This window comes from Leucoraja erinacea, chromosome 7 (genome assembly GCF_028641065.1).
Source record: "Leucoraja erinacea ecotype New England chromosome 7, Leri_hhj_1, whole genome shotgun sequence".
Taxonomy (NCBI): Eukaryota; Metazoa; Chordata; class Chondrichthyes; order Rajiformes; family Rajidae; genus Leucoraja; species Leucoraja erinaceus.
In genome coordinates, this window is record NC_073383.1 from 2,427,655 (window position 1) to 2,444,061 (window position 16,407).

General features: G+C 39.2%; 1 protein-coding gene across 4 annotated transcripts in view; it reads left to right on the forward strand.

Moving 5' to 3' along the window:
- The window catches only part of pikfyve (phosphoinositide kinase, FYVE finger containing), a 126,560-nt gene extending 110,463 nt beyond the window's left edge, over nt 1-16,097 (forward strand). For all 4 annotated transcript variants that reach the window (XM_055637655.1, XM_055637657.1, XM_055637658.1 and 1 more), the window contains 7 exons: nt 278-334; nt 7,342-7,518; nt 9,462-9,565; nt 11,342-11,470; nt 11,928-12,189; nt 13,325-13,399; nt 13,886-16,097. In XM_055637655.1, the coding sequence (XP_055493630.1) occupies nt 278-334; nt 7,342-7,518; nt 9,462-9,565; nt 11,342-11,470; nt 11,928-12,189; nt 13,325-13,399; nt 13,886-14,001 (920 nt within the window). In that variant the 3' untranslated portion in view covers nt 14,002-16,097. The remainder of the gene's footprint in view (nt 1-277; nt 335-7,341; nt 7,519-9,461; nt 9,566-11,341; nt 11,471-11,927; nt 12,190-13,324; nt 13,400-13,885) is intronic.
- The last annotated feature ends 310 nt before the right edge of the window (nt 16,098-16,407 follow it).

A 16,407-nucleotide genomic window follows, 5' to 3' on the forward strand; every position in this document is an offset into this window, starting at 1 on the left:
ACCACTAGCAATGTCAAACCGTTATCTTAAAATATTTGTCAGTAGTTTTGTACATATATTTGAACAGAAATGCGAAATTTATTTTAGACTTGCACTTTTCTAGTAGGTATCATGAAAAGAATTATAAGGAAGAAACATGGTTTGTAATTGTACTCAAACTGATTACGTACATTACACCATTTGGTGTAATGGTGATGTCATCTGGCATTAGTCATCTAGAGCTGCATACCAAAAACATTTACAATGTGCCTCCATTAAATGCTTTGCTTTACTTTAGATGATGGTGATGATGACAAACAAAAGAAGCAGCTTGGAAACACTCATGTGGAACTGCGTAAGTATTATTAACTATGTGCTGAGCTATTCTAGAGCTCCTCTCTTCATTTATTATCATAAGATATTTGCAACATATTTCCAATAGCCAATTATACATAAAGTTGCACATTTTTTAACACAGAGCATCATGGACAAGATTAGTTCAAAGTTGAATTCCTGAGGTGATAAATTAGTTAACCTCCAGGGTTCACAGCAGAAATGCGACCTTTGTCTTTGGTATGCCCAATCAAGAGTTAGAAGGGGTAATACCTAGTTTCCACTCTGGTTTCAAGCATTCTAGCACAACAGTATTTTTTTGCAGCATTTTATTACAACAGTATAATTTATAACCATATAACCATATAACAATTACAGCACGGAAACAGGCCATCTCGGCCCTACAAGTCCGTGCCGAACAAATTTTTTTTTTCCCCTTAGTCCCACCTGCCTGCACTCATACCATAACCCTCCATTCCCTTCTCATCCATATGCCTATCCAATTTATTTTAAATGATACCAATGAACCTGCCTCCACCACTTCCACTGGAAGCTCATTCCACACCGTTACCACTCTCTGAGTAAAGAAGTTCCCCCTCATATTACCCCTAAACTTCTGTCCCTTAATTCTGAAGTCATGAAGTCAATTTCTCCAAAGATAAAAGAGACTGCAGCTGCTGGATTCTGAATTAAAAAAAACAAACAAATCAGAACAGAACAGAAAGGACTCAGCAGGTGATGCAGCATCTGTGGAGTCAAAAGGTGCGTGGACTTTTCAGGTTGAGGCCCTGCATCAGGACACCACTTTAGCTTCCACAAAGGCCACTTGACCCACTGAAATCTTCCAGTTTATGTTTTTTATATATTTTAATATATCTGCATCAGGCTCAAGCAAATGACAATTACGTCATAAGCAAAACAAACTTTTCATAGGTTCATTTTGATCATGAAGGCATCGTCCTGGTTTCTAAATGTGCAGTGTTTATTATTTTAATATGTTCATATGAAACTGAAGATCAGAAGACTTGTTATTCTGTAGTGGCTGTATAACCTTAAAACTATGGAATAGTGAAACAAATCCAGTGAACTTTTTGGATGAATAATTGATGGGAGGGCAGACAAAGGCACTTATGTTTGAAAGATGACAACCTTTGAAGCTGCTGTAAGGTTTACATGTTAAGTTGAGTAGTTTTTGGAGGGAAACATTACAGTGCCATTTTTGATTAGAACATAGCATGCATGTGAATGTCTTCAACTATTGGTGTGTTTAATATAAAAGTAGGACGTCATGTTACAGTTGTATAGCATTTGATTAGGTCACATTTAGAGTATCGTATGCCACTCTGATTGCTGTATTACGGGATGGATGTGGAGTCTTTGTAGAGGATGTGAAGGAAGTTACCCGGATGTTGCATTGATCAAAGAGTATTTGCCATAAGGAGAAGTTGAATAAACCTTGATTGTATCCTCTGGTGCATTGGAGGCCGAGGGGCAACCTGATAGAATTATATCAAATTGAGGAACTTCAAAGCCTTTTTCCCCAGGGTGGAAATGTCAAATAATAGAAGACATAGCTTTAAGGTGAAAGGAGAAGATTTATCAAGCAAGTTTATTTACATAGAGTAGTAGGTGCCTGGAACACACTGCCAGGGCAAGTTTAAGAGGCATTTAGACAAGCACCTGAACAGACAAAGAATTGAGGGTTATAGACCATGTACAGACAGATATGCAGTTTAAGTTGGCATCACAGGTAGCAGAGGCATTGTGGGCCAAAGGGCATGTTCCTGTGCTTGGTGTTCCTTGGTGTTCCATGTTAACATCTAACCCACCTAGTGTTCTTTGTGAAACTGGTACTTCCCCTTACAAACCCTATTCCCCTTTAGTTTTAATTAATTAATTTAGGCACCCAAATCTTCCTTTCCAAACCCTTCAGTTTTTAGATCACCTCTTTAAAGTTAGAAGCGTATAGGTTAAATTCCACCCCCAAATACTTGAATGCATCAGGCTCAAGCAAATGGCAATTACGTCACAAGCAAAACAAACTTTTCATTGGTTCATTTTGATCATGAAGGCATTGCCCTGGTTTCTAAATGTGCAGTGTTTACTATTTTAATATGTTCATATGAAACTGAAGATCAGAAGACTTGTTATTCTGTAATGGCTGTATAACCTTAAAACTATGAAATAGTGAAAAAAAATCCAGTGAACTTTTTGGATGAATAATTGATGGAAGGGCAGACAAAGGCACTTGTGTTTGAAAGCATAATGCAGGTTAATTCCTCAGTATTGCATTGTTTGTTTGCTTTGGCCTGTGAATGAAACAGTTAAACAGATTCTGTAAGAAGGAACTGCAGATGCTGGTTTACACCAAAGATAGACACAAAATGCTGGAGTACCTCAGCGGATCAGGCAGCATCTCTGGAGAAAAGGAATAGGTGATGTTTCGGGTCGAGACCCTTCATCAGACCATCCCCTGATATTATTTTCAAGGAAATGGAGAATATTCTGAATCCTGGACAATATGTATCCTTTCACCAAATGTACAATTTGGTCATTGTTATTTTTTTAAATGGGGCACCTGTGTGCAAAGGCCAATTTTTCTTGATCTACATTGCAAGAATGACTGCTTGGAGAATGTTTAATTAGCTACATGACATTTCAATCATCCTTGAGCCAAGAAATGTATGATATAAAGTTTCTTGCATGGAACTACTTGTTTATACTTTACAATAATATGCTTTAATGTTGTAACTACATAATTAGGAACTGTCTATGGCAAAATATTATGAACCGTGCACCACATTCAGATTCAGATTCAGATTCAATTTTAATTGTCATTGTCAGTGTACAGTACAGAGACAACGAAATGCATTTAGCATCTCCTTTGAAGAGCGACATAGCAAACGATTTTGAATAAAAAAAAAATAATAATAAGTGTCCGGGGGGGTGGGTGATTGGCAGTCACCGAGGTACGTTGGTGAGTAGAGTGACAGCCGCCGGAAAGAAGCTGTTCCTCGACCTGCTGGTTCGGCAACGGAGAGACCTGTAGCGCCTCCCGGATGGTAGGAGGGTAAACAGTCCATGGTTGGGGTGAGAGCAGTCCTTGGCGATGCTGAGCGCCCTCCGCAGACAGCGCTTGCTTTGGACAGACTCAATGGAGGGGAGCGTGGAACCGGTGATGCGTTGGGTAATTTTCACCACCCTCTGCAATGCCTTCCAGTCGGAGACAGAGCAGTTGCCATACCATACTGTGATGCAGTTGGTAAGGATGCTCTCGATGGTGCAGCGGTAGAAGTTCACCAGGATCTGAGGAGACAGATGGACCTTCTTCAGTCTTCTCAGGAAGAAGAGACGCTGATGAGCCTTCTTGATCAGAGTAGAGGTATTGTGGGTCCAAGAGAGGTCATTGGAGATGTTGACTCCCAGGAACCTGAAGCTAGAAACACGTTCCACCTCCGTCCCGTTAATGTGGATGGGGGTGTGCGTGCCGCCTCTGGACTTCCTGAAGTCTACAATGGCTCCTTGGTCTTCTTGCAAAGGGCCAGGTTGTTGTCAGCGCACCATGCTGCTAAACCTCCTCCCTGTAGGCCAGCTCATTGCTGTTGCTGATGAGGCCAATGCCGTTGTATCATCTGCATACTTGATGATGGTGTTATTACCATATACAGGTGTGCAGTCATAGGTGAAGAGTGAGTAGAGGAGGGGGCTCAGCACACAGCCCTGAGGAACGCCGTTGTTCAGGGTGAGGGTTGAAGAGGTGTGCTTGTCTAACCTCACAGACTGGGGTCTGTTGGTTAGAAAAGTATCCAGTTGCAGAGGGAGGGTTCGATGCCCAGGTTACCGAGTTTGGTGATCAGTTTTGATGGAATAATGGTGTTGAATGCTGAGCTGTAATCGATGAACAGCATTCTTACATAAGTGTCTCTGTTGTCAAGGTGGGAGAGGGCGGAGTGAAGTGCCGTTGAGATGGCATCCTCCGTACTCCTGTTCTTGCGGTAGGCAAACTGATAGGGATCCAGTGTGGGGGGTAGGCAGCTTTGAGGTGTGCCAGGACCAGCCTCTCGAAGCACTTGGTGATGATGGGGGTAAGTGCAACTGGGCGGAAGTCGTTGAGGCTTGCCGCAGTGGAGTGTTTTGGCACTGGCACGATGGAGGTGGCTTTAAGGCAAGTGGGGACAACTGCCTGGGCAAGTGACAGGTTGAAGATGTCAGGCCAGACGTCTGTCAGCTGCGCAGCACAGGCGCTGAGCATGCGCCCGGGGATGCCGTCAGGACCAGCAGCCTTACGTGCATTAGTCCTACTCAGTGCCACGTACACGTCGTAGGGGGTGAGTGTGAGGGGTTGGTGATCGGCAGGTAGCACAGCCTTGATGGCTGTCTCTAGATTGTCCCTGTCGAAGCGGCCATAGAAGTGATTCAGCTCCTCAAGGAAGGAGGCGTCGCTGGATGTGGGGGTGATGTTGGAGGGTCTGTAGTCCGTGATGGCCTGGATGCCTTGCCACATGCGTCGGGGGTCGGAGTTGTTGTTGAAGTGCTCCTCAATCCTGAGCTTATGGCAGTGCTTGGCCTTCCTGATGCCCCTCTTCAGGTTAGCCCTGGATGAACTGTAGGCTCGAGCATCGCCTGACCTGAAAGCGGTGTCCCGTGCTTTCAGCAGTAGCCTGACCTCGCTGTTCATCCATGGCTTCTGATTCGGGTATATGGTCACCTGTTTGAGGGAGGTGACACTATTGATGGTGGAGTTTATAAAGTCCAGAACAGAGGATGTATAGGAATCAATGTCCTATATTCCATGATGACATGCTGTGAAAGTTTTTAGCCTCTTTTCCCTGGAGGTTAACTCCATTGCATTCTCCTCGTGTGAAGTATCAAGTACAAAGTATGAACGGAGGCCTGACAGTGTTTATGTCTTGCAGTAAAACGCCTAGCTAATGAACTGTGAAGGACTTGTAAACTTCAAATAATCTCAATTGAGCGAAAAATAATTCAATTTCCAATTATCTGTTTCATGAAGATTATTTGTACTCTAGCTAACTCGAAAAATTTGACGACGTGATAGCATAACATTTTATTTAAACTCATTCACTTCAATAGACCATAATCATCATCTGTCCTCGGCAAAAGATATCTTTAATTTTCTTATTTATGGCGTTATGAATTGTTTTTTTATTGTTCATCCATGGATTGTTGGCATTCCTCATAAGATCAGCATTGATTGCCCAACTCTAATTGCCTGTGAGAATGTAATCATTGTATTACTGTAGTCCATTTGATAGAGCAATGGAGGAACTCCCCCTATCTTGGGGAGTTAGGTTTTGACCTGGTAATGAAGGAATAACCCGGGCAGTATCGCTGGTGATAGTGCGGCCCACCCTGATGAACAAAATGCTTTCTATGCTCGCATTGAGCAGAAGGCCAACAAGACGATGATATTTGTCCTGCCAGACTCTAGTGTACCTTTTCCCAGGGTCACTAGGATCAGTCTTCCTGAGCATGAACCCACGAATGCAGCTGGCCCGCACAGTCCCTGGCCATGGCATTAGGAATTGCTTGGGCCAACTAGCGAGAGTGTTCACAGACATCTTTCAAACCCTCCCTACTCCGTTCTGAGGTATCCACCTGTTTCAAGAAGACCATTAACATCCTGGTGCCAAAGAAAAGCAAGATCTCGTACCTCAATGACTACCGTCCAGTGGCCTTGACATCACCATCATGAAGTGCTTTGAGAGGCTGATTGTTGCACACATTAAATCCAACCTACCAAGCAGCCTTGCTCCACTGGAGCTCGCCTACTGCCACAACAGGTCCACGGCTGATGCCATCTCTCTGGCCCTACACTGATCACTGGAATACCTAGATAAAAAGGACAACTACATCAGACTCGTATTCATAAACTACAGCTCTGCTTTCAGTACCATTATCCCAACCATGGTCACCTCCAAACTCGTGGAACTTGGAGTCAGCACTCCCATCTCTACAGGATCCTCGACTTCCTGACAAACAGACCACGATCAGTGAGGATAGAGGACAAATCATCCTCGACGATACTCCTCAACATGGGTGCTCCACAAGGATGCCTTCTCAGCCTCCAACTACATTCCCTGTACTGTGCAGTCAAATACCAATCCAACTCAATTTATAAGTTCACAGACAACATCAACATAGTGGGCCGGATATCAAATAATGACGAGATGGAGTACAGGAATGAGATTGAGAACCTCGCAACCTGGTGCCAAATCAACAACCTCTCCCTCAATGTCAGCAAGACATAACATGGAGATTATGACTCACTAAAGGAATTATGATTGACATCCAAGACTGCAAGAAATTGCAGAGTTGTGAACGTAGCCCCAATCTCAAACACAAACCAACCTCCCTTCCATTGGCTCCATCTACACTTCTTGCTGCCTTGGCAAGGCCAGCAGCATAATCAAGGACCTGTCTCACCCCAGTCATTCCCTCTTCTTCCCCGTCAAGCAAGTTTGAAAATGCATGCTTCCAGATACAGGGCAGTTTGTTCTCAGCTGTTATCTGGTAACTGAACAGTCTTCTCACCGGCTCGAGTGCAGCCCTGGCCTCCCATCTACCTCATTAGAGACCCTAGAACTATCTTTAATCTAACTTTGTCTTGCACTAAATATTGTACCCTTTATCCTGTATATGTACACTGCAAACGGCTCGATTGTAACCATGTACAGTCTTTCCGTTGACTGGATAGCATGCAACAAAAAGCTTTTCACTGGACCTCAGTACATGTGACAATAATAAACTAAACTTTGTGACTTAGTGGGTAATGTGAGTGACGATGTTCCCATGCGTCTGCTATTTTTTCCCTTTGGGTTGTAGAAGTTGTATGTTTGGGAAGTGCTACCAGGGGAACTTGGTAGTATTTACTGCAGCCTTGGAGCACGGGGAAATAGACAGGGCATGTGATCATTCTGAACTATTTAACAGCATTCAGAAGTTACCAAATTAACTGTACATTTCCACACTGGATGTTCATTATAATTTTTAAACTGCTTTGCACAGAGTTTTCAGATGCCAATGCCAAGTTCTACTGTCGAATCTATTATTCCGAAGAATTCCACAAAATGCGGGATGTTATTCTGGCAAGCAATGAGGATGACTTCATCCGATCTCTGTCTCACTGTGTACCATGGCAGGCCCGGGGAGGCAAATCAGGAGCAGCTTTTTATGCCACAGAAGGTAATTAGAATCTTTTGTTCAATAAATAATTTCAAAGGAAATGTTGAATTTTATATCAGGAAAGTTTAGTTCTGGCCGGCAACATAATAGAATAAGATAACACGGGCCATTTAATTCCATGGATTAAACCATAGGATTGTAAAACTGCTAACATATGTGTCATGAAATCAGAGCAGGTGGGCTGAGGAATGGTTAATGAAGTTTAATACAGATAAGTTTGAGGTTTTTTAAGATGTCAGGATGGTACTTTATGAAGGTACATGGAACTCAATTTGTGCATAGTGAGGCCCCAGAAACAACCAATGGAGTAATGACCAGCTATTTATATTCAGTACTAAGTATTGTCGGATTACTTTAACGTTTTTTTTGTATTTGTTAAACTTATTCGGATTCGTTTGATGTTGTGGCAGTTTTGACTAAGTTTAAATTTAAAAGTTTTAAAGTAAAACTTAAAGCATGTGATGGACAGTTTTTAAAGCACTACTTTCAAAAAATTAAACTACTTTCAAAAAATTAAATTTCAAAGTAAATAATTGTTTTAAATCTCAGCTTTTTAATCTTGGGTTTAATTATACACCTGTAACGTGATATTAAAATATTTTTACTCTGGTATTTGCGTATGGCCACTCCCTTCCTTTCATTTGAAGGGGAACAGACTTTGCCTCTAGTACCTGGTTCAAGATTATTTGTCGGATCTAGATCATCTTCTTATCGAGTCCACAAACAAGATTAGAAGTTGTTCAGCCAGAGCTGAACACACTTCTCGGCATCTGCACACAATGGTGTCAGTCTTGCGCTTCTTGTGCGTGGTGGTGGAAAGATTGGTGAAAACAGGGCCGCGACGTGAAAGCTCTTTCCTTGTGAATAGTGAGGCCTCACTATTCATAAAAGTCAGTTACCTCCAATTCCTGTTTCCACACTGAATACCTTCATAGGACAGAGGGTGAAGCATAACAATATCTTCAAAATTGCTGTTTTCTAATGCCTGCAGACACTAACATTGTGGCCAGTTAAGTGGGGTTATATTGTATAACGTTTGACAATACCCTCCTAATTCCAGACATCTGATTAGTCTGTTTTTGATAATTAAAGTATTGTGCAATATACGGTACAATAAATGGTATTCAGCGATTTTTACTGATATGGGCAGATGCGATCCTGATGCAATATTTCATTTGAAAGAGCAAAATGATTTAATGAAAGCAAAATTAAAAGTACAAAATATACATTCACATAATTACTTGTTTTGGGCTGCAGGAACAAGACTTCAAAATGGAACATTTGGAATTAGTTTGTAACATAGAGGGTAAAAAGAAGCAGCCAGTGTTTGTTGACTTGAAAGATTTCTTTGAGTAAATTTTCAGGAAGCATCGGCAATTTATTTATGGCTCACCATAACTGCATGCATTATCTTTTTAATTGTAAAGCCTACCTGAGTTTATAGGATCGTTTAAAACTTCCAACAGTAACCTTCATTTGGCAATTTTACGTGATATCGAGTGAACAATGGGAGTTAGGAGAACTAAGCAATTAGTCATCCTCCAACTAATTTTATAAGAATAATAAAAGCTAATGATAAGTTCCACCAAGCAGTACCAATGTGAAAAAACAATCTGTAGTTACCTTCAACTTCAAATTGAAAACAGGTACACTGACCAACTAGGTTGATAAGTTTTTGTATCCATAGATCATTAATGGGGGTCAGATTAGTGTCTTGTGGTCACATTGGTTAATATCAAGGCAATATGGTACATAAAGCAAAACAATGCAATTGGATCTAAATACCTTAAATTCTGGTTAACTTGAAAATGTAGTCTGGAATATATCTTTAAGAATTATTGCCGAATACTTATTTATTAGGAATTCTTACTTATCTTCAAGTGGAATTTACTTGAGTTCTTCAAATTCAAATATCTGACAGATTTGTTGTTTGTTTTTTCCAGATGACCGCTTTATTCTGAAGCAGATGCCTCGCCTGGAAGTCCAGTCTTTCCTAGATTTTGCTCCTCATTATTTTAATTATATTGTAACTGCCGTTCAGCAAAAGGTAATTACAGCAGGTTGTCGGGATCTGGATGAGTTACTGATTTTCCCACCAGTTGTTTGCTTTTCATGCCCAGGTTTTTAATCTGTGGTGGCATGGCTACAGAGTGTTTAGTTTCTGTAGTACCTCAAGTTAATAAATGCCAGTAACATTGACCTCTACTCATCATCCGATGCGGATAAATGTGGAATGTGCACTGCATAATTCAAACACGTTCTATGGTACTTTTGTGCAAAAATATAGGGCTGGATTCTACTGTACGGTATCAGTAACTCATTAGAGGAATACTCTGGCATTTTACAGCCAATTCTACAATTTCAGTATATGCTGATGTTCTCCACTTTAAAACAGAGCTCCCATGGAATTTAGCATCCCATTGGAAATTCCAAGCCCTTTAACCTGCACAAGGGTCCATAGATGCAAATTCGGGAGAAAAGAAAACTGAATCAGCACATCACCATAACAATCTTGCCTATTATGTTATAACAAACTACCAGTTGAGAAAGCAACGGGTAAATTATAACAGGAGGTTTAGTTTAGAGATACAGCACAGAAACAGACCCTTTGGCCGACCATGTCCGCGCGATCCCTGCACATTAACACTATCCTACACACACACACTAGGGACAAGTTACACTTACACCAAGTATACAAACTCAATCCAATTAACCTACAAACATGTACTTCTATGGAATGTGAGAGGAAACCGAATATCATGGTGAAAACCCACACGGAGAACATACAAACGGTACAAACAGCACCCGTAGTCGGGATCAAACCCGGGTCTCCTATGCTGTATGGTAGCAACTCTACCACTGCGCCATCTTGCCGCCCTGAGATCCATCATCAATTATTAGTGTTTAGTTGGGATCACACTTGGAGTACCTTGTACAGTTTTAGTCCCTTTATTACTAAAAGAAGGATAAGTTAGCTTTACAGGGTAAGCAACAGTGAATCACTGGGTAAATTGCAAAAATGACAGTTGTTATTTGAGGAGAGATTGAGTAGTAAGTAAGTATAAATTAAAAAAAATGTAAACTTTATTCAGAATAAAAAATATATACAAAACAAGAACTGTGCAAAAATTCTTCTGGCATTCTCAGAGCCTTTCCATACATTCATTAGATTCATATCGTAGTGTTCACAGAAAGATTATTATACCCAACATCCTTGCCACTTACGTGGCTTCCTGGGGTGATATCCCTTTCCTCATTTGAGGGACATCTCCACCACTCCTTGCAGCCCCCCCCACCCCCACATGTCCAGCAGCAGAAGGACCCTAGACTGTGGTCCTCCCCCTGCTCCAAGCTGGGGGCTGCTCCAAGCTTCAGTGCAGTGCACATACTCCTACAGTCTAGAGTGGGCCTGCTGGCAACATTCCCTGACAGACATAGTGCTAGTGATTTAATTGTAAATTTTAATGGTCTTGATGCTGGGAATATTACCCTAGCATGGAAAGTCTAGAATTAGGAACCAGCAATAGGACAAAGTGTTGGCCATTTAGGACTGAGATTATTTGTTTCTTTAGAAGGTTTCTCTGCCTTTGAAATTCTGTAAATCTGAATCCTGTCTTCAAGACAATGATTTTTCATGATTTTCTTTTAACATCATGGAAAACTGGTAGGTAGAAATTCATACTTGATCTAACAAAAGAAACTCCAAAGGTTTGAAGCGTTGCCTGGCTAACTTTTTTTCTAATGTATTGCATCGCATTTTATTTGCCCATTAACATTACATGTCTAATTAATTTTCTTTCTTCACCTATCCCCTAATATGCAGAGACCAACAGCACTGGCCAAAATTCTGGGCGTATATCGAATAGGCTACAAAAACTCGCAGAATAATACTGAGAAGAAACTTGATCTTTTGGTTATGGAGAATCTTTTCTATGGGAGAAAAATGGCTCAGGTATGTAGCCGTAATAATTGAAAATAGTTTTCGTCCTGTTTCGATTAGCAATTCAAAATTGTTTTCATAATATGTTATATCTTGATAGATGATAAAGAATTGGGATATTAAAACAATTGCTGTCTTTATTATATGCTCTACTCATGCACAGCAACACATGGTTTATTTAGACTGCAAAGTATATAGATGTACAACTGAAGATGCATAAATTGCTATGCAATTCTGATCCTGTGAATAAATAACTGATGGTAGATAGATGGTATAATCTGACTAAAACATCACTCATATTAAAACTTTGTGCAACAAGCTGATGCCCAGTCGATAAACATCATGAACAATGCAGTTTCACATTAGGCTTATTGGACTTGGATTGTTAATACTTTCTTATTGAAGGCACACCCATGTTGTGTTTTTGAATGTCTTGTCAATGACAATAATTGTTTTTTTTCCCATTCAGGTGTTTGATTTAAAAGGTTCTTTGAGAAATCGAAATGTTAAAACAGAAACTGGAAAGGAGACTTGTGACGTGGTATTACTGGATGAAAACCTTTTAAAAATGATTCGTGATAATCCTCTTTATATTCGATCACACTGCAAAGCTGTGCTGCGGGCATCCATTCATAGTGATGCATATTTTCTATCAAGCCATCTCATCATTGATTATTCTCTGCTCGTGGGCCGGGATGACACAACAAATGAATTAGTTGTGGGAATTATCGGTAAATATAACATAAAATAGTTTATGAATGTAAAATTCAAACAATTGCTATGTCCTTCTCATACACAGCTGCACTAATGTTAATCTATTATTGCAATATGGACATTGTTCCCACTGCTATGTAGACATGGGATGAATCTGGTGCGGAATGAAGAGTTTTTTCATATAGGCAAAATTCTTTACACTCAGAATTGCTGTTTTTTAAACTTGCTTACACCAGGAATCAATACAAGCCTGGTAGGAATCCAAAATGGAATACAGCTCGGGTTACATATAGATTCTGTTCCTGAGAACCATCTGTAATCTGAATTCTCCCTGAGTGAATTGGTCATTCTCAGCTCCGACCCATATAGTATTGCTCAACATATGCGTTAATACTTTCACCTTAACACTACCAATAATTAAACTAATGGAATGTATACTGTATCCAATCATTATTGAAAAAGTTGAAACGTGTTTATTATTGTTATTATTACAAGCTTGACAAATGATTAAAAAAATATATCAGAAAATGTGCATAATGTCAGCTATAGCTCCTTCATAACCCAGGGTGCTCCTGTATAATCATCCTTCAGATTTCTCATTAGAAACTCAGCAAGTCAAGTTGGGGCGAGTTTATTATATGCACAAGGGTGGTGAGGTACAGATACAATGAAAAAACTTGATTGCAGCAGCATCACAGCCATATAACACACAAAACAAATTATATAAACATTACAGAATATTTCAAAACGAAAGAGGATTGTGCAAATATAAAGACTTTAGTGGCAATAAAAATTAGGGAATAAAAGCTCCATGGTAGTGCATGAAGTTGACTGTTGTGTTCTGTGCAGGTAGGTTCAAGAACCTGATAGTTGTAGGTAATTAGGTGGTTCTGAGGCTGGTGGTGTGGGACTTCAGGCTTCTGTATTTCCTCCCCAATGATGGCAGTGAGAAAAGGGCATGGCTTCAATGATGAGGATCCTTGATGACAGGTGTCACCTTTTCGAGGCAGTGACATAAAGTAGATGCATTTGATGGATCGATTTTCTGTTTGTAAATGTAATCCTTACTGAAGTGTCATTAAACAGGAAAAGAAAAACATCTCCCCTAGATTATTTCCCCCAAAATAATGTACTAATTTGTTTTCAATTTAGATTATATCAGGACGTTTACTTGGGATAAAAAGCTTGAAATGGTTGTAAAGTCCACAGGCATCTTGGGTGGACAAGGTAAGTCCAAAAATGATTGAGGAATAGTGTTCTTATATTGTTTCATCCATATAATAATTTAGAAAAACTGTTACATTCCACCTTGAAACAGTGTAGTGTATACTAAACTCAATCTCTGGCTTTCAGAGTTTACTTGCAATCAACTACTATTTGTCTTTTGTGTGCAAGAAATTATTCTGTTCTACTGTGCCTTTGTTGTAACCACAAGAATAACTTTTTGCTGATATTTTGTTCAGTTTTTGTTGTTATATTTGTGCTTTCCGCTTCACATGCAGCATGGTACTTGGTGTCTTGTCCAAACCAGCGCAGATTTAATTGGGGATTGTGACACTTTGTTGTTTTTCAGATCTACAATTTTTAAAAAATCTATTAAGTATGTTGCGTCAAGCAATTGAGTTTAGTATAATTTCAATGTGGTTCTAAATAGAAATCTTAAATCACCTTAACTTTGCAAAAATTGATAATATCGCTACTTTCTTTACACAGGGAAAATGCCAACTGTGGTTTCCCCAGAACTGTATAGAACACGATTTTGCGAAGCAATGGACAAGTATTTCTTAAAGGTGCCGGATCACTGGACAGGCCTGGGTGTGAACTGCTGAAAAGATGGCAGCACTCAAGATGACAACATTACTGAATGTATGCTAATGAGGAGGATGATTGTCCATTTTGGAAGGAATCATTCCATGAACAGCACTGAGTTATTGACACTGAACGTTAATATTTCCCACAGTATTGCATCAGAACAGGAAGAAATCATTGACCAGTTTCCCTGAGAAGCATTTAATTTTGAAATGTAATTTGAATTCCTCTTTAAAAAAATAAGAGTGTACATAACATTTCAAATCGTCCTATTTGAGACCATGTATGAGACCTGCTAAACTTGAAGTTTGCTTCTACCTTGCGCTTTAAAATAAAGAATTGTGTGATGAGGCTCAATTCATTGAGGGTTTGTCTCACAAAAGCACAGAACTATTCTCAGACACTAGTTCAGTCTGTGTGTACACATGCATAGTAATTGTTCTTTATAATTCCTTTTGCGAAATGTAGAAAAATGCATGTTATGACATTTTTTAAATGTATTCTCAGTGTGAAAGCTGTATATATTAAAAAAAACTTGCTACTTCTGTATTTGTATTCAAGCTGTACTGCCTGTAAGTAAAATATTGGACAAATTTCAGTGTTGACTCAACTGCCCCACTACAATATGCATCTTCAGGGGTACTTGGAGCTTGAAACGATTTTTCAAAATTCTGAACTGTGGCCATATTAGTGCTGTTTTAGAAAGAAGTTCAACTGTAGTATTTATCCAATTGTTGCACTTTTCTTTTTGCTGTTACACGGGTACAGAAATAGATTTGTAAATAGTCCTGAAAATAGCAAATAATGTTATGCTCCAGTTTCATGCAGATGTCTTTAGAGAACTAATACTGGAATAAAATATACAACAAATCAATGTAACAATGATTAATAGTGCACTGTGAAAAGTTGTTTTGATCATGTTTAGGCACAGATTATCTGTATCTAAGATATAAAATCAGTTAGAAGATAAAATTTACTTTAGAAGCTTGTTCAAGAGAACTACTACCAAAATTATCTTCAGAAATCACGAGTCGTAATGTTTTGCTTTTCAGTAAATTCTAAGATGTTTTGTGATGCTCAAAGTAGCATAATTCATTCAAAACCTTATTGATAGTTTTAGAAATAATACCTTCAAAGGATAGTACAATAAAATATGAAGAGCAAATGTATGTCAATTTGCTTATTGTTGAAGGCCTTAATGTTGATATTTTGTTTGGCCATTCACAGTGCCATTTCAAATTGTCATGTTTTTCAGAAAGATGATAGGGCATTTAAGTTACTGAGATGCAGCACATTTCCTTCCAGCATCTAAGGTGCATTTGTAATTTAAACACTTCAAAATGATTTATTACAATTGAGAATTTTTGTGCTAGTTTGCATTACTGGTGCTAGTGTCACTAATCACTTCTGTAAATGAACAATATGTATTCCACAAGCCAGAGTGCCTCTTTTTCTCTAACGGCAAGAGAAATAAAGCAAAAAGGCCCAGAGATGAAGCAGTGGCCTCTCTTCCATTGGAAAATCATTGGATAATATCACGTGTTAAAATATGTCTGGCAGGTTGATGAGAGTGAAATGAAGTAAGGCAGAAAGATACTGATGTGCAATATTAATCTTCTTTGTATTCAACTCTCTTTTCATGAATATATTTACTGATACTGAGGGTGAGTGAAAAATGCAACATATTTACTATTAAATGGATATGTAATGATGTTTCAATACAAAATGTGTATTTTTTCATTTTTAAAGCATTTTTCTATTCTCAAAGTGATTAAAATGTTTTTTCTTCTTTTGATCATTTTCAACAACATATTGATTATTAAGATATTGTTATTTCTTCCTTGTACAAAGTGATATCATGGAGTCAAGTCCACCTCATGTCTTGCCTCTGGCTTTAGATAAACTGGATTATGGCCAGACAGATAATGTAATTCAGAACTTTTGAATTACAGTTTTGAGTTGCAAACAATGTTTTAAAAAAAGTTTCTGCATTTTGTTTCTGAAACGTTAGAGCTTAATTTTCTGGAAACTTTGCACTATAACGGTGATGCATTAATGAAGCTGTAACTCGTAACATTTCCTGGAAATAAAGGAGTTCTGCCATTGTTGCATTGATCCATATTTTGTTGGGACATTCATGGAATTCTGCTGATAGCTCCAGCTAAGCTAGTAAAATCTGTGTTAATAACTCAACATATTATTTCACCACAAAAACAGTTAATACTATAGGGGGTGTGTACTTGCGTCTTTGCACCTTTGTACTCTATATCCCCAGCCATGGCCACTGTATTTGTGCCACATGAATAGTTGGAGTTCAGTTCATTTCTGATTTGGAAATGCAGTCTGCATGCTTGCAAGGACCATGCAAGAATCCAATCCACCAAGAGTGTGATGATATCTAAGACTTGTGTACATGGAAAGAATAG